Source organism: Lacerta agilis, chromosome 2, assembly GCF_009819535.1.
Source record: "Lacerta agilis isolate rLacAgi1 chromosome 2, rLacAgi1.pri, whole genome shotgun sequence".
Classification (NCBI taxonomy): domain Eukaryota; kingdom Metazoa; phylum Chordata; class Lepidosauria; order Squamata; family Lacertidae; genus Lacerta; species Lacerta agilis.
The window spans coordinates 26,875,908-26,894,335 of NC_046313.1; the positions used below are offsets into that span (position 1 = coordinate 26,875,908).

The 18,428-nt window shown below is 45.6% G+C and overlaps 1 protein-coding gene across 1 annotated transcript in view; it reads right to left on the reverse strand.

Annotated features, from left to right (window-relative positions):
- Nucleotides 1-18,428, reverse strand: part of LOC117038954 (E3 ubiquitin-protein ligase RNF213-like) — a 97,632-nt gene that overhangs the window by 49,628 nt on the left and 29,576 nt on the right. The window contains exons 14-22 of the mRNA XM_033135959.1: nt 17,603-17,764; nt 14,438-15,578; nt 13,712-13,905; nt 13,392-13,544; nt 9,449-13,042; nt 8,475-8,611; nt 7,468-7,563; nt 5,349-5,467; nt 4,712-4,828 (exon numbers count right to left, since the gene is read on the reverse strand). Coding sequence (XP_032991850.1) covers nt 4,712-4,828; nt 5,349-5,467; nt 7,468-7,563; nt 8,475-8,611; nt 9,449-13,042; nt 13,392-13,544; nt 13,712-13,905; nt 14,438-15,578; nt 17,603-17,764 — 5,713 coding nt within the window. The remainder of the gene's footprint in view (nt 1-4,711; nt 4,829-5,348; nt 5,468-7,467; nt 7,564-8,474; nt 8,612-9,448; nt 13,043-13,391; nt 13,545-13,711; nt 13,906-14,437; nt 15,579-17,602; nt 17,765-18,428) is intronic.

Sequence of the window (18,428 nt, forward strand, 5' to 3'; positions counted from 1 at the left end):
GTCGAGGAGTCGACATCCTGCTACCCCGCGTCTGAAAGGGAAACCACGCGTCCCTTTTCCCTGGTTCATGTGGCTGTTTCTGAAGGGAAGCCAGATGCTAGCCTGGGGGGAGCGTGCTGTTCTGAGTGTTTGGCTGATGCTTTCTCTCACCACATGTGGTCTGCGTTGCTCAAGGAGCCAACTGAGGGAGTACCACTGGTGGAACAGCAGGTTTCTACTGGAGTAGGCTGTTCCCAGGTCCTCAGTGAGAGGGGGAGTAAGCACAGTGTGACTAACCTGCTTTCTTCACAGGTATGTGGTCTTGCAGAGAGGCAGCAAAGGATGCTGCATGCTGCCACTGAAGACATGCTCTTGGATGCAGAGCTTCCACAAGGGTTCTGGGTGGAACTGGGTGGCAATGGTCCAGGTGGATCAGCCCCAAGAGGGGGTATTGCTGTGGCTTTGGCACCTGCTAGTGGCTCGGGCCGAGTTCCCGGCCATCACCAGGGTGCAGCGCAGCTAGGGGCAACTCCAAGGCAGCAGCCTGGGAGTGCACCCGCAACTCCTATGTCATGGACTAGGAGGCAGGCCACGCTTGGCGACTCTTTGTGTGGCAACTCTTCTCCAGGAGAGCCTGGCGCAGGTCTCGTCCCGGAGCAAGAGGGGGGTTCTTTGGCAGTGAAGCAGGAGCCCAAAGGCGCGCCAACGTCATCCTTGGGTGGTTCAGTTAGGATGCACAGGCGCAGCAAGTCTGTAGGTGAGATGCCTGACGTCAAGGATGTGCAGGTGGAGTCCAGTGCAACTGGAGCAGAGGGAGAATCTGAAGTGGTATCACAGCAGTATGCACGATCCACTGAAGGGATTCTGCCCGAAAGGTTCACGGCCACTAGCGTGAGTGCTTGTTTGGTTCAGTGTGAACCGGAGAGCCTTGTGGAGGTTCAATGGGTATCTCAAGGTGAGGCCCAGAAATGGCAGGATGCCATGGTAGAGCAGGTAAGCTCAATGAGGTCTTTGGGTGTGTGCACAACCACGACGCTGTCAGAAGGTCGTTGGGTGTGCAGACTCAAGACGGTAGCAACTGGTGAGTTGCAGTGCAAGGCTAGGTCAGTAGCCAGAGGTTTCACTCAGGAGGAGGGGGTCCATTGTTACGAGGTACTGGACGCGTCCTCTCTCAGAAGCGAAACCACGTGCATGCTTTTAGCGGTTGCGACTCAAAGCAGCTTTGAGGTAAGCCACTTTGGTTTGGATGCCTGTTTGGATTCCGACCTGGATGAGGAGAGGTACGAGGTACCTCCGCCAGGGTTCGAGGACAACGGGCCAAATCAGGTGTGGAGTTTGCACGAGGCAATCACTGGCTTGAAGGAGTCAGCCAGAGATTGGTCCTCAGGCGTGCAAGAAGCTTTGAGAAAGCTAGGTGTCAGCCAGAGTTGTGCTGATAGCTGCCTGTTTCTGGCAGGAGTAAGCCCAGAGCAGGAGCTAGTTCGGCAATCCGGTGCGGACATGCTTTACCTGGTGGAGACCAGGGGACAGGTGCAACGGTTCGCAGAGGAGCTTGGTCAGTCTTTCCAGCTCAGGAACCTAAGCCCTGTTGGTGTTTACCTAGGTGTGCAGGTAGACAGAGCCGAAGACGGTAGTGTCTTGCTCAATCAGACTGGCAAGGTAGTGCAGTTGTTGGAGAAGTTCAGAGTGTCTGAATGTGCTAGTGTCAGAACACCCATGGAGACGTGTCTAGGTGAGGACAGTCAGACCGGGGAACGCTCTGAGTTCGAGAGCCCCGAGGTGTTTAGGTCAGCTCCTGGGAGGCTGTTGTTTCCTTCCTAGTTGAGCAAAACTGACATAGCAGTTGCTGTGGATCTGTTCAGCAAGGAGGCTGCAAATCCCAGTATGCATGCCTGGAATGGCATGGTGAGAGTGCTCCAGAGTTTGCAGGAGACTAAGGAGTTTTGCCCGGAGTTGTCAGCTACCGGTGAGCCCCAGCTCACGCGCTGGTGCGACGGCGGTTGGGCAAATTCCAAGGACAGGAAATCTGTGTCTGAAATGGTTGTACAGTGTGGAGGAGCTCTAGGCGGGCTGAAGTCCCGGTGCCAGAGCCTCATTGCTCGTTCTCGTGCAGAAGCCAGGTACAGTGCGTTGTCAGTGCTTTGCAGGGAACTGGAGTTCGATAGGTGTTTGGTCCAAGAGATCTGCGTTCAGAGTTGCCTGCCCGTGATGGTTTGGGAGGACAACCAACTCTGTTTGTTGGTGGCAGAGTCTGGACAAGTCAAGGCCAGACCCAAACACCTAGACGTTCTCTTTCGAGACGTGTGCGTTCAGACCGGCTTGGAGAAGCTGAAGTACTGTCCTGGTCAGGTGAACCAGAAGGTTGGGTTCACGAAGCCCCTGAGCTTCCAACGTCATGGGGAGTTCTGTGAGGGTTTGTGTGAGGTAAGCTGCAAGCTTACAACGCCCCTGTGTGCGGGACAAGAGGGGGTGTAGAGGTTTGGAGCTTTTAGAGTTAACAAGCTCAACCAGATTGTCCCACCCACAGGAGGAAGAGCGTCACCGGATGCTCTGTGTACTGTTGTACTGTGTAATGTGATACTTTCTGTTTCTTTTCTTTTTCCGGAGAAGAGAGAAGGGAGAAGCCACCAACATGGCTTGCGACTCTCCCGGAATGTAATGATTTATGCCTTGTAAAATAAAGCTTCTAGATTAGAAAGAAGCCGGACTCTGTTGTCTGTAATATGCTGGCATGCACACAACCCGTTGCGTGAGAGAAGATAAGAAAAGAAAACTCTGCTGAATAGCACAGGAGACGGCAACAAGGAAAAACGCTTCAGGCAGGTACGCGCAGCGGAAGCGTGCCGGGCTCCAGTTGTGCTAAGGTTGGTTTGAAGTGTTTCCAACAATCAAAAAACTCTTCAGGCCTCACTGTTCAGCTGTCCCCTTGGGACTCCTGTCCCACCCTCCTCCCGGTTTTCTCCCGGGAATCGTTGGCGTAGCTGGTCGCAGTGGCACCACCAGCATTGCCCCCCTATGTTAGCACCTCGTACAACACAGGGCCAGTCACCCTGGTGACTGTGGCGGGTACCCATGCCGGGCCTGCCCCAAAATTCTTTGCATACACTGGGTCCTGGGCCACGAAGGTCCGGGGGTTCCTGCCTTTCCCCGCCACTACCTCATCCTGAGCTCTGTCGGGGTGAAGGCGGTCCAGTCTAGTTGCGAGGCACCAGCCCATTAGTAGTTCAGCTGGGCTCCGGCCAGTCATGCTGGGGGTGCTGTGCTGTGCTAGAAGGAATGTGGCAAGGTGGTACTCCTAGTCACCTTGAACTATTGAACTTTTACCATGCCTTCTGTTATGTACTGAGTTGAATAGGATCCAAAATGCAGCAGTCTGATTGGATTGAGATTGCAATAGGATTGAGATTGCAGCAGTCTGACTGGTCCCAGAACAATAGGATTGAGATTGCAGCAGTCTGATTGGTCCCAGAACAATAGGATTGAGATTGCAGCAGTCTGATTGGTCCACAGGAGCCACCCAATCCAGCTCCAGGTGGAAGTGAATCCGCACTCCGATTGGCATACAGGAGTATCCTCACTACTGCATTCCTCACTACTATGAGCTGAATAAAGAGCATGAAATTCACACTTGACTCCGAGTATATTTCACCTTCCTTCCCCATAAGGCGGCGGTAGCGGAGCCCCTACACAGTGAGAAGCTGCTGTTGGTTGCCATTCTGAGTTCCTTGGGTCCTGGAGCTGACGTCTGGATACATGGTGCGAGGCAGCGGTGCAGCAGGTGGCAGTGCTGCAGTGCTGTGTGTGGCGGTCAGCTCAGTAGGATCACATCCTCGTTGCCAGTGAATGAATCTGTCCCCAGGCTCCTGAAGCCTGATTGACTGCTCCTGCAGGCCAATCAGGTTGCTGATTCACTTCATCCAGGAGCCTGATTAGCTGCTCTTGCAGGCCAATCAGGTCGCTGATTCACTTCCACCTGGAGCTGGATTAGGTGGTTCCTGCAGACCAATCAGACTGCTGCACTCTGGATCCTATTGTTCTAGGATTCAGCTCAGTACATAACAAACAGGTTCCATACATTTTTATATCACCAATAAATTTTCAGGCCCTGCAAAGGTTTCCTCTTTTTGTGCTATGGATATCATAGCTGCCACCAGTAGTCACATTTCCAGTTCTTTAGATTGCAGTTTTGAGTATGACCATCCCATATATTTAGAAGTAAAAGATATGGGGTCATTTGTACAGTAGTCTTTAAGATAGTGGATACTTCCTGATACAGTTTAGGCCAGAACTTTTTCACTATAATTGAAATAATGTTCCTCGCACTTCACATCCCCACCAGCAAAACTGTGTCACTCTTGAAGTCATATAGAACAACTGTGTCAGTGTACAATGTCACCAACATGGAATTTTCAATGAGGATTCCCAAATATATGAAAAATAGACTTCTATAGTTTAGAAAACCATATACCGCTGCATTTACCATCTGATATAGTAACACCCATATCTGTTTCCCAGAGTTTTAAGGCCTTTAAAGGGTACAATGGACAGTTCTAACAATTCACTATATATAACAGAGTCTAGGCTCTTTCCAGTGGGACCTTGGTTCAACAGTGAAAGTTCCAATTATTCTGTCAAAATTTGATGCTGCATACATATATAAAACACAAGACATACAGATATGCCTAGATGTTTTCTCACTTGTCTCTCAACATGCATTTATTCACATTCTTACTTTCAGGAGGCTCTGCAGAAAAGAGCTGGCTGATGGTGACATTTCTCAGGGCAGTTATATCAGAGGTAATATCCTTGGATTTCCTCAGGTCATCAATATGCACAGACTGCCACAACCCTAGCAACAGAAAACAAGAGCATTTCTTGGTTGCCGGACCTCTTTACATTGTCAAGCTGCAGTAACTGAAACGGATCCCACAAATCTCAATCTGATGTTGCTCTGTGCACCTCTACAGGACCTGCCCTATCTGTGGTGCCTTTTATTCACAACGTGCTTTGTAAATCAATTACAGCACTCCTCAAAGTGGTTAACTGTTCATCATCCAGAAGAGCTCTGCTGACTGGTTTAACAAGGCAATGGTGGCAGAGAAGTAAGGTTTGTTTGCAGCTGCCACCGCCACATGGCAAGTGTGATTATGTACTCTCAGCAGCGCTCAGTCACTTTTGGACTGAGACTTACACCATCTGACTAGCAGTCATCCAGCCCATTCCAAAGCCTTGAGCTCCTTGGGAAATTAAGGCTAGATGTCCGTCATAACTCAGCACAAGTCCACTGTTAGCATATTATATGATGGCGATTAATAACAAAAAATGCACACCATTAATTATTCTAAATCTCCGAACACAGATAGTTCTACCTCCTTGAAATCCTACATAGGAACTTCCTCCTTCAGCTCGTGACAGTTTAGTGATGAAGAACACAAACACGGAGGTTTCACCCTGATCTGTTTTGTTGATTTCGTTAACAACTGAGTATCTGCAAGGGGAAGGAAATGGCTTCCATCAGTTTCATGCGGCAGGGTTAAATACCCATCATAAAGCCACCCACCAATCAATCAACATCTCCCATCATTATTTCAGTATTCATAAAGCTTACATTTCCACTCCATCCAACATAGAGTATTAGGATGCCTACTAAGTATATTACATACACCATAAGAACACAAGAAGAGCCTACTGGATCAGGACAATGGCCCATCTAGTACAGCATCCTGTTCTTGCTGTGGCCCACCAAATGCCTACAGGTAGCCTGCAAGAAGGAACTGAGCACAACAGCTGTGCTTCTGTGGTTTCTAGAAATAGGTATTCATAAGGCATATTGCCTTGCACAGGGGAGGTACTACGTATCCATCAGGAATACCAGCCACTGGCAGCCTCAGCCTCCATGTATTTGTCCAATCCTCTTTCAAAGCCATCCAAACTAGTGGCCACCAGTGCCACTTGTGGGAACCAATTCTTTTGTCTGTCCTAAATCTTCCCAACAACTGACTTCACTGGATACCCATGAGTTGTAGTATTATGAAAGAGGGAGAAAAGCTGTTCTCTATCAATTTTCTCCATGCCACACGTAATTGTATGTACATTTACTCACTGTTTCAAAAAATGTCTGAAATGCTACAACTTTTGCTCATGGGGAAAAGTTCAGCCATCTGCTGAACTTTTTTCAACTTTACAATACAGTCAAACCTGAGTTGTCCAATGTCTCGGCTGCCAAACGTTTCGGAAGCCAAACGCCGACAACCCAGAAGTGACTGCTTCTGTTTTCGAACATGCCTTGGAATGGCTTCCAAGGCATGTTTCTCGTTTTGTTTCAATTAGATTTGCCAGCTGCCTTTTGACCCTCGGTTTTCAAACATTTCGGAAGTCGAACAGACTTCCGGAATGGATTACGTTAAAAAACCGAGGTTCCAATTTTGGATCAACAGAGCCAGAACTGTGCACAGTATTCCAAATATAGTTGAACCTTAGATCAACTATAGATCAACATCACGACCCGAGCATGCGTACAGGGGCTGAGGTTCAGCCCCTGTGCGGTTGGTAGATTCCCTATGCCCTTCCCCGATGGCTGACCAATCCGGTCAGCTAAGGGGAGGGGCCAACAGTCCCTTTAAACAGAGGTGGCGGGAATACTTCCCCCTCTCTTCTTCCTGCTCCCAGCTGCATCGGTTCTCCCGCCCACCCACCCTTTAGGTTAGGTTTTGACCTTGCTATGGACTCCGGTTGGTCGCCTCACTTGGCTGGGGGGCCTGGTAGGACTTTTTCCCATTGAGGGTTTTTTCACCTACCTCGTAGCAATTCGTCACAACTTTGGTTTTGGCGGTTAGGCATTGGATAACATCAATGGAGGTTCAAAGGGGAGGTAGCGCCATCACCTGCCCCTCATGGGAAGGGTATTCCTGTAAAAGGTTTCCGGGGGCGTGGTCCCGTCCGAAGCCTAGGGAGGTTAGGGCCTAAACCACGCCCCAACGGTGATCACGGGGGCAGTTCCCCTTGATACGCTTCAGGGGTTCGGCCCTTGGTGGTTAACCCTTCACGGACCCCCAACACCCGGGTTGGGGGTCAGATATAGTGGTTAGGATCCAATGCCTAAGCCAATACCGCTCAACATCCGTAACCAATAAAGTTGTGGCCTTTACGCCCATTTAATTCGATTCAATGTGTCTTGTGTCTTTATTCACCTGGGAGGGAGGGATATAGCCACGCAATGACATTATAATATTGGCAGTTTTACTTTCACTTCCTTTCCTAATGATCCCTAGCATGGAACTGGTCTTTTTCACAGCTGCCACACATTGGGTTGACATCTTCATATGACCTCTGCCCAGTCTTCATTCCCCTATATTTCTTAGAGCTTATGCTAGACCCTGAAGAAAAAAACCCTTTACACTATTTGTCACCTATGACTATTAGCCCTGTGCTCAATACTGCTCTAATTAAAACTCTGAAAAATGCACCATGCATGCACATGCAACATACCTGGCTGAAGCAATGAGCTGGGCACTGAGAGATCCATTTTCAAAGTGTGTCTGAATAATCAGGATTTTACTTCCAGATGTAGCATCTAGAAAATTGCTGGAAGAAAAACCCAAAGATTGCAGAAAAATGGTTGGATGTATGTGTTGTTTAAAAGCTTTTTATTTAGCAAGAAAGCAGGAAAAAATAATTGAAGTAAAATCCAGTGCCATTAAAAACACATAAAAGAAGTCATCTTGTAATTATAGTCCAATGTAATGAAGACAAGTTAGCAATAAAACTGAATAAACATCCGCGTGACAAAACAATTCATATTGTTTGTTCCTAATTGACTGGGCATACTTGCCTCAATTGTTAGGGTTTATGGAAGAGAATATTCTTAGTGCGGCTATTTGTGTAAGCCAATGGAAAGGCTACTGGCTGCAGCTTGGAGGACACAGATGTCCCCTGGCACGGCAGGCGATTAAAGGTTGTAGCCTACCAAGTTCTACTCTGAAGTTAATGAACCCACTGAAGTTAATGAACATAAATTAGTGATAGTTACAGGTAGGTAGTCATGTTGGTCTGCCATAGTCAAAACAAAATAAAAAATAAGAATTTCCTTCAAGTAGCACCTTAGAGACCAACTAAGTTTGTTCTTGGTATGAGCTTTCGTGTGCATGCACACTTGGTCTCTAAGGTGCTACTTGAAGGGGTATCTGAAGAAGTGTGCATGCACACGAAAGCTCATACCAAGAACAAACTTAGTTGGTCTCTAAGGTGCTACTGGAAGGAATTTCTTATTTTTTATTTTGTTATAAATTAGTGGTGTCTATTAACTTGAATGTGTCTATTCTGAGCAGGATTAGGATTGGATGCAGCCCATCGTGTAGAATTCAACCAAGTTTTTCTCAGGGTATACCAACTGAAATGAATAAACAGGACTAAGCTAAATCCATTAGATTCAGGTATACTCTGAATAAAAGTTAGCTGAACACTATGCTATATCTATAAGGACATTGGACACTCACCGAATCTCTTTCAAAAATGAGTATTCTGTGTCAAACTGTTGCAAGAACAGAACTTTGAGGCTGCCCAACTCGCCTTGTACTTCTGCTTTCAAAGTCTCTGTATCTGCTGCTGTCAGGAGCCTGGAGAAAGTAGAAATCTAACAGGAAAGAAGAAATTGAGTTTCAGGGGTTGGGGAAGGATATGATTCAGGTCACATTTAAAGGTGGACTTACCTGATTTGCACTTTCCAAAACAGTATGTGAACTGAAAGACTTGTGTGAAAAATCACATTTGTCTGAATTTTGCAATGCAGTTCTCAAGCAAAGAAATATGTACACAAATGCATATCTCAGGGTTAAGTGTGCATTTAAGTGCATATATTAGTGAAAATAATACACAAAAATCCATTATATTATGGAAATTGCTCCCAAAACTATGTATATTTTTGTCAAAACTGCATGCAAAAATGTGTTCATAAGGAGAAAGTTACATTAAAATGCTGATGAATTTTCATAAATTCATTCAAGAATGGAAAAATGAGCAACCAAGCAACTAAAGAGGACTGCATGTGGTTTGCTGTGCAAATCTTTAGTTCCTGATCTAGGTACATCATCATCATTATTATTATTATTATTATTATTATTATTATTATTATTATTATATCACTATCTGTATGCACTTTGCAAATTACAAAAAGGTAAGTGCCTGTCATGAGAGCCATGCAATTAATGAAAATAAATAAAAAGGAGAGATGGGGAAAATGTGTTCCATTCAATCACACACATTTAGACTTAGCAGGTTCTGCATTTGGCATCAGGGAAAATATGGCACGGATGAAGAGATTTGATGTGGGAAATATTTCCATATGCCAAAATGCTCATGTATTCCTCAAAATACAGCCTCACCTGTACAGTTTTCATGGCATCCCCAAGGAGTACAGATTCTTAATGTGTCTTTAAAAAAACCCACAAAGAAATATTATGGAACAACTCACCTCAGTAAAGATTGTGCGACCCCTAGACTTTGTCCCAAGGCAAGCACGAAGGAACTCTGCAAGAGAAGTGTGATGTTGCTGCTGAAAGTATATCCTGCCCAAGTCATCTGCCAGAAAGGAACCCAGCCGTGAATCACCAAGGCGGACTACAGAATCGGGCGTTGCACAGTTCAACAGGACCAATTTGGCTTCTTCTTGTACTTTTCGCATCAGATCTTGAGTGGAAGTATCCCTTTTCAGCTTCTCTGTCACCTGCAGGACAACTGAGGCACAGGTATCAGGATGGTAGCCAACAAAGACATCAGAAGGGGTATATTTCTGCTGGCCCATTAAGTATTTTTCAGTTTCAACTGCTGTGAAGCTGTCCACCCATTTCTTCAATTCTTCCACAGTGTCTCTTTGCCTCTTGACCAACACAGTATTGATGTCTAGGTAGTGCTTTTCAAGCCTGTTGATCAACGGGATGGGGAAATGTTTGTAGACAACCTCTTTCTCCTCAATGACAATCAAACGGAACTCAGGGTGCACTCTGCATTTCACTCGATGGGTCCCCAAGCCCAAGTCAACATACTTTTGACCAGCAAGTTGAACATAATACTGGTTGAGGGCATCGTAGAGGCTTTCATACAGATTCTGCAGGTTGAGAAGAATGACCATCTGTCCTGTCTCCATACAGATCTTCACTCGGTTGATGTTTCTGCAGATCTGGGTGTATTCCTGATCTTTGGGAAAACTGGAACCAAAAATAATTTCTGGCTGCTGTGTATCTTTGAAAAAAGCCTGCTGCAGGATCTGGAGGGCTGCATAATTTTCCGTCAACACCAGCAGGTAACGGCATTCACCATCCTCATAGTCACTGTAAATGTTCTGCTGAACTAGATCAATTGTACCAATGTCCCCAGGGATGACATCTCCCTTTTCTGAGAGCCTAGACATAAAAATGTTCAAGGCCTCAACACCTTCTTTACCACTGAAATTACGGAGAACTATCTCTGCTAGTTCACGGGAAGCTGGCTCTCTTTTCAGTTTTTTGGTTAAAGCAAACAGCATTTTTATCAGACTGTAATAATCACGCAACCCAAAGAACTCCTTGCCTTGGGTCTTGCAAATTTCCTCATAAGCACTTGCAAAGATGGGAAAGAAACGGTCAACTTTGTGCAGGACAGCACGTTCTGAAGAGCAGATACCCTTCGCGCTTCCTATGAGTTCCTTCTTGTTTGGTTCTCCACGGGATACAAAGATGCCTCGATTCATCTTAGCTGGATCCAGAGCCCAGTTAGATATCCCAATGAAGCCAACTTTTTTATGAGGGAGTGGATCGTCATCAACACAGCCATCTTCCAAGAGCGGGTGAAGGGTCTTCAGAGGCATTTTGGGGGAGTCTTCAGCCAAGCCAATTTCATCTAACACCACCACAGAGACATACTCCTTTAGGTTCTTTCCTTCTTGGAAGCGAGCACAATGCTTGAAAGTGTTGATGATTCCCTCAGGGGTAGAGTGTGGGCTGCACTGAAAGGACACCAAATGGATTTGCTTCAGTTCTTTATAAAGCTCTGTATATGCTGCTTGGCCTTGCATGGCATCAGCCACAATCGTTTTGGCAAGAGATTTGGAACTGCCAGGCTTGCCGATGAGAAACAAGGGGATTTTAAGTTCAATGCAGATAACCATCATAAAAACATTTTCCTTCAGGGCCAAGTTCTTGGCGATCGTTTCCCTCAGAGGCAGGTCACTCAAGAAGAGATCCTGAACTAAGCCAATTTCTTCAAGGATTCCCTTTTCATCATCATATGGCTTTGGAAGGATGGTGCTGATGACTCTTCGGTACTCCCTTTTCCTTTCCAGGGAAGCATGGTAGCAAACACCCACTGAAAGAACCAAGGACCAAATGACTGGGTCTCGCTGGACAAAACCTTTAGCTGCCTTCCTCTCTGCAACTTGCTTCTCCAGATGATTCATTAGTAGTTCACTGTGGCTGTGGAACCACTTGAAGACTTCCACGCAGCGCTCCACATCTCTGAGGCTGATAAAGCTGCATTCATCATTCCTTCGCCTCATATACGTCTGAGATGCAAAAAGCACATCTGTTATTAACTGGAGCTCAGCATCAGACATTGGTATTGACCTAGTAAGCCTTTGCACAATCTGCTGTATATAGAGTTTTTCAGTAACGTTGTTCAACTGTCCAAAATCCCACACTAGAGGGATCATGCTAGGAGGGAGTGCATGGACACGGTATACCAGCTGCCTAAGAGGAATGGAGCCAAGCTTTTCCTTGGTCTCCTCTGCTTTGACACGGTAGCCTAAGCCAGCCGATTCCAAGCGCTGAATCATTTCCCCTGTATGCTTGCGATAAGGATTGCATGCAGCTATGATTTGCAAACCTGAGTTGTGGACCAAAGGCTGTCCTTCAACTGTGCAATCACACAAGACTTCTTTGATGCTGCTGACAGCTTCAGTGGTGTTGGCTTCATCAAAAAACAGGATGGTGTCACACTGGTATTGTTGTTTATTGTCAATAGCAATGTCTTCTGCTTCCCTGACTTTGGCATAAATTACATCTGCTGTGGTGCCTCCATGGACCTTGACAAGCTTCATGTTATCGGCACTGGAACCACTCCTACGTAGTTCACACAGGAATTTTATTAGCCTGGTTTTTCCACAGCCAGTTTCTCCCATGAGGACAACAGGGATACCACACCTGAATCGCATTTCAATGGCAAGGATCTTTAGCATATTATCTGTTGTGAGCTCATACGTATCATCAGGATCAATTGGCCACTGTATTCCTAAAACCATGCAAAGTTTCTCAATTTTGTCATGTCTGGGCAGTGCATCAAAATTAATGTTGAAAGGAACTCTCTGAAGGCACAATTCCTGGTACAGCTGAGCTGTCATTACATTTCTCTTGATGACACTCCCATTCAAGGGATTGATGGCATCAATACCACCATTAGCACCAGGTTTGAGATGAAAGCCAATGAATGTCATAGATTCAGAATCCTCATTGAAAAATATATATGGGTGGGGTTCTGACTCCCACTTCTTCCGAATACGAAAAGGAGCAAGATCTTCTGTGACTCCTTCCATGTCAAAAAACTGATTCCCAGGGCTTTCATCAGAAATGTTTAGTGATGGTGTAGCAAAATCCTTTGCCATTAAAATCATAAATGTGACCACGAAATTTTTGAAGCCGTGTAAAGCATCGTGGACAAAAGCAGCATTACAGAACACCGAAGTTTCACAATTTCTCAGTTGAAGGTTCAAAAACCAAGCAAAGTTTCTCAGTTCTGACCAGGAAGGATCTATCACTCCACAATGGATCAGGAGCATCTGCAGGCACTCTGCTGGTGTCCCTTCAACAGAGCCTTCTTCATACTGGAAAGTGTCAAGACAATCTCCTCTGCTAGATCTTCTCAAGTACTGGTAGGGTCTCTGAAAGGCTTCGCTACGGAACACTTCCTGATCTATACCTGGGTCTGAGCAATCATAGGGCAGATTCCTCTGCATGTCCATTTCTAGGACTTCCTTGGGAGATCTGCAGGTTACTTTGGGGAACACATCAATGAAGTTGTACTTCAATCCTGGAAAATACTTTTTTTTTTAAAGAGAGAGAGAGAAAGAAGGGAAAGGTTATCCTAAGATCACACATCTTGGTCACTCATACTACTTATTTATTCATTCATTTCTTATTGGTTTTGATAATTTTTCCACAGCTTTTAAATTGACAAGTTAATACTGCTTCTCATTCATTCTATTTTCCTGGATAATTAAAAAAAATCAGTTATCTTAGCACACGTACAATTTTAATATCAACATTCCATAAATACATGATTATGTTAGAAATCATTAAACTCATTAAAAATGGGAGCTTTGCAATAGGGTTTTTCAGTGGTGTACTAGCAATTTGGGACATAGTAGTTAAATACCCATAGGTACTTACAGATCTAGTTTGTTTTTTTGGTGACGAAGATGTTTGAAGAATTTCTACAACATACAAATGACACTGTTTCCGCAGCCAGAGTTTCCCATGTATATCTGCCAGGTACTGTAAAACTAAGAGCTTGAACAGAAATTCTGGAATTCCATAATGAACCTAGGAAAGTACAGAAATGTAATAATTTTAAAAAGGAAAAGGAAAATTTCCTCCTCATTGAGCTGCTTATTTAAAAAAAAACAACCAACCAACCAATAAAAACCAAATTTATTAACTGAGGGGTAGGGTAAGGAGACAAACTTCTGCCAAAACCATGGTATACTCACTGAAGAAGTGATATCGAAATGAAATATCATAGGCTGTTTCTGGTACTGATGGTCCAGGAATGGGAGAAGAGACTTCAGCACTTTCCCTTCATCCACATGGGGGTCTATCAACCTAATAGTTTTTAATGGCACTTTAGAGCGATGTAGTTTTGCTTCCATTTTCTCTTGCAGCCTCTTTACATAGAGAGATTTTCCTATGGTTAATAATAAAAACGTATCTGAGTTATTAATGGGCACAGCAGGCACACAATGGATTGGTTTGAAACTGAGAGCACTCAATAGTCTGGGCTTCTGCTGAGCAACAAGTAGGAAGAATCTGGGTGAGGGAGAGAAACTGATGCAATAAACACTTGGATACAGTCTTCAGCTAGATTGTACTGTCTATCCCAAAATGTACCAGTCACAGCTGCCGCCACCTGCACTGTAACCTCTGGTTTTCATCTTGGAATAATCTCTGTAAAAAGAGGTACTATTCCTTCCACCATTTATGTCTAAGCTTGGGACAAAAACACTAAATAGCAGGCTGAAATACTGTTCAAGTAAAACTACTCTTTTAGATAAGCACTGAGCCTGCTGTTTAATATGCCCCTTGCCCCTCATTATTCCAGTCACAAGCTGAAAGTGCATCATAGAAGGAAAAACCACAGACCACGTTTTATGCCCTCAAGTTTTAGTCTAAGCATTCTGAAACTTAGATGGAAAACTAGATGTACTTAGTTCACTCACCTGCTCCAGCTCTTTCAGAAACTACAATCCCAACACACATTTGGTCCTTGAAGACAGAAGCCGATGAACTTGGAGGCTGTGTTGCTTTGTAATGATTCCCAAGGTAGCCCTGAATGTCCTTCAGGGGCTGCTGAGGGATCATGTGAACTTTGAACTTGCTGAAGACAGAAGGGACATAGCAGTGCTCTCTCTCACAGTTGCAGAGAATCACTAGCCTATAATCATCCTGATGCTTAAAGTGAAGACTCTGGAAAAGTTCCTCAGACCTGTAGCCAACATCATAGCTCAACTCATCTGCAAAAAGCAAGGTGTAAATCTTCTTCCCCTTACAGCCTGGAGTGAGGCACCGCCTCAAAAACAGTGCCACTTGCTCATAGCTGGTTTGTGGTGAGCAGAGCAGGACTTCATCGTAAGAGGGTAGCATCTCCCCTGGACTGTTCATGTAGATGGCCAATGCTGAAGCCAACACCTCAGAGCGAGGACAGAGAATGAGGTTAGGCCTGCCAGCATGAAGAACTTGTGGCAATTTTCGCATAACACTCCTCTTCTCCAGATCTGCCAGGGTGGCCAAGTAAATGCCAAGGGTTTCAATGTCCAGGCAGTTGTAAAGGAATGAGCCCATACTTCCCAGGTAGGACTCCCAGATGTATTCCAGTTGTACAGCCAACTGTTCCCCTCTTGCCACCAGCCCAAATAAATCGGCAAAATTCCTCTTTGCTTTTTTAGATACTACTTGGTTGGAGATGACCTGGATATCTTGCTTGCTGCAGTTGCACTTTATAAATGACAGCATCGTTAAGGCAGCCTCGCTGGGGCACTCTGAGCCAAGCTCCTTGCACAAGTATACAAGCTGTTCTGCCATATAGTAATTCAAATAATAGTACTGGGATCGCTTCTCCGACATAAACTGGTTCCACTTTTCCAGGAAACTCTCCATCTTTCGGCAAATGACTGGCAGAACTTCTGTGATGTCTCCATTTCCAATAAGGACAGAATTAGAATTTAAATTGAAGTCCATGCTAAGGCAGAATTCATGGTTGGGTGAACAATATACACCAGCGACCCAAGAGCGGAAAAGCATGTTTCCAGCAGAATAAAGGTCGATGAAACACAGTGCAAGCCTCCGGACACTGGAAAATACCTGGGGGCAGATTAAGCAAACACAATGGGGAATATGATGCAAGTGTTGTGAGTAAGAACATTAAGATTGTCAGTGAAAAGGATATCATGATAATAAAACTATACCACTATCGACTTCCGGCGGTGACGCCATCGCGGAGCGGTCGTGGGTTGCCTCGGCTGCGAGGCGACCCAGTCCGTCCCGGGGGTTGGAGCCCCGCTACCGCAAAGCGGGGCTCTGGTGGGGTGCGGGAAGAGCGTCCCGCACCCTGGGCTCCCCGGCTGTGCCCATTAGTGCTCCGAACCCTTCCCTCGCTCCCCCTGTAAAGGGGGAGTGGGGGTGAAGGGACAACGGAGCCGGGCTATAGGGGACATGCCCCAACCGGGATGTAAATGCGGCGGTCACCCCCGCGACGAGCGTCAAAGTTCTACCTGTGATTTTTGGAATTAAAGAAACCCAGTGGTCGTGAGTATTCGATTGGATTAGATTTTATGCTTTTCGGACGATCCGGGGGGAAGTGGAAAGGAAGCCTGCCTCCCTCCCTTCGGGGGAAAGAAATTAACCAGTTTAAGTGACTGCTGCTACAAAATTGGCTACAAAGTATTCGAACTTTGAGAAATGAGGCTGTTAAAATCTCCCTTCGGGGAGAAAGTTTGCGGAAAATATCTCCGTTTAAAGTTTTGGTCTTTGCGCTCTGGCTCCAGGAAAAATGGCGATGGAAAGTTCGAACTGCCGTGGAAAATAACTGTTATAAAAGGAAGAACATAGAGACAGGAACTGAAATTTGATATCCACCCCCTCTCTCAATATGCTGGACTTTGTGTTTGAACTTGTTTTGAACTCTGGACTATCGGATGAACAAAGGCTCATTGTTCTGACGCTGGAACTGCTTAATCGGAAAGTGAAAGTCTTGAGTGGGGAGATGAAAAAAAATCTACTTCCCACAGAGGAGGCTTTTCAAATTTTTGACACTATGGAAGGAAACCTTGGCAAAGAGCTGAAAGGGATGTTTGAAGGATGGAGAGAAACGACAGGGTGACTCCAGGAAAAAGATCCGTTCTTTGGGGGTGGCAGCCCCGGGACGGTAAGATTTGTTATATCCAGCCCCCGAGGTGTGAGCTCGGGAGTAAGGGACAAAGAATTAAGATATCTACAAAAAGAAGAAGAATGGTACAAAGAAGAGGAGCAGCCGAAAGAAGAGGAGATGTGTACCCTGAAGCTCGATGCAAGGTCTGTTGTGAACTGTGCCTGGATCTGTGGATATATGGGAAAAGAGGACAATTGGAAGATTGGTTCCGGTGTTAGACGGAGAAGGACAATGGATAGAGGGGGAGTAGGGTGAAGTATTAAATGTAAAATTTAAATGGTCTGTTATGGTATTCTGAAATCGGAGGGTGAAGATTGTTAGTTTTATTTGGTTTTTTTTAGGAAAGGAGATATTTGAAATTTTATATTATTAGCAGCAGGATAAAGGATTGAAGACGTTAGTATAGATTTGATAAGAATAATTTGCTATGATTTATTATGGTGTATTATTAGTCAATGTAGACTAAGATGATTAAGATAAGTGTTTTCTTTTTAACTGAGTGTAATCTTTAGAGGGAAGTTGTTAAAAAAGTAGATTATGGATATAAAACCGAAGGTGAAAAGGCAGGGGAAGTCAACCGTCAAGATTTGGAAATAGAATTTTTTTTTTATGCATGTAAACAAGAAGAAGAATCCTGGCAATGTTTGTATTTGTTCTATAATTGTATTTGTTTTATTATTGTATAATTGTAGGTGTGGGTGTGGGTGTATGTTTTGTTATAAAAATGCCAATAAATTCTTTTTTTAAAAAAATAAAACTATACCACTATCAATCAGAAAACAAAGCACCATAATAGCTTCAAATTACATTTTGGGAACACTTGAGCACATTATTTCCTTTTAATTTCTCAATATGCAGTCTACAAATGTGGTGTGGCTGGAACCGAAATACTATCACTCCGTCCTTCCCACCACACCCCTCTCAAGATACACATAGGAAATTGTGATGGAACACGGACCTCAGAAAACTTATCCACTTCTGTACTTTGTTCTATCTTTCCTGACATCAGCATCAGCTTATTCATCAGTTCTTGGAGCTCTTCCAGGGAGTATTGCCGTATCTCTTCTTGGCCACCGTGGCTTTCTGAGATGGTCAGGCACAGGACGGTGTCCAGAGAAACCTTCCAACAAATGATAATGACTCCAAATAAATCTGCTCTTTGATTTACTTCCTTATACAAGGAAAGCCCCTCTGGCTATGCCCAGGGATGGGGCATTGGGGGTGGGCTGCCCCGGGTTCTACCCTGGAAGGGGTGACACTCGGGGCCCCGCGCCCGCGACCGGCCAAGCTCCGCCGCCCGGGAAAACCTTGTTCGGTGCGGTGAAGCACGGTTGCCTGGTGCTCTGCCGGCGCGCGCTTTTCTTCTCCTCCTGCCCTTCCTGCTGGTCCCTGGTTGGGTGGAGCCGTGGGGGCGAGGGGCGGGCCAGCGAGGCATGATGCCCCTCGCTGGCCCACCCCTCACCCCCACGGCTCCACCCAACCAGGGACCAGCAGGAAGGGCAGGAGGAGAAGAAAAGCACACGCTGGCTGAGTGCTGTTTGTGCACAGTAGCCTTACAAGTTGCTGCTCACTCGGTGGCTCGTAAGGTTGCCATGGGAGCAGCAGCGCCAGCACAGATGAACTGTGCATGTGCAGCATCCTGCACATCCGCAATTCGTCCTGACGTTACAACGCAGGCACGCTGCGGAGTGACGCCCCGCCCCCAGGGGGGTGCCTCTACATTTGCCGCTCTGGGCAGCCAAGCGGCTCCGTTCGTCCCTAGCTATGCCTAACTAGGGCAACCG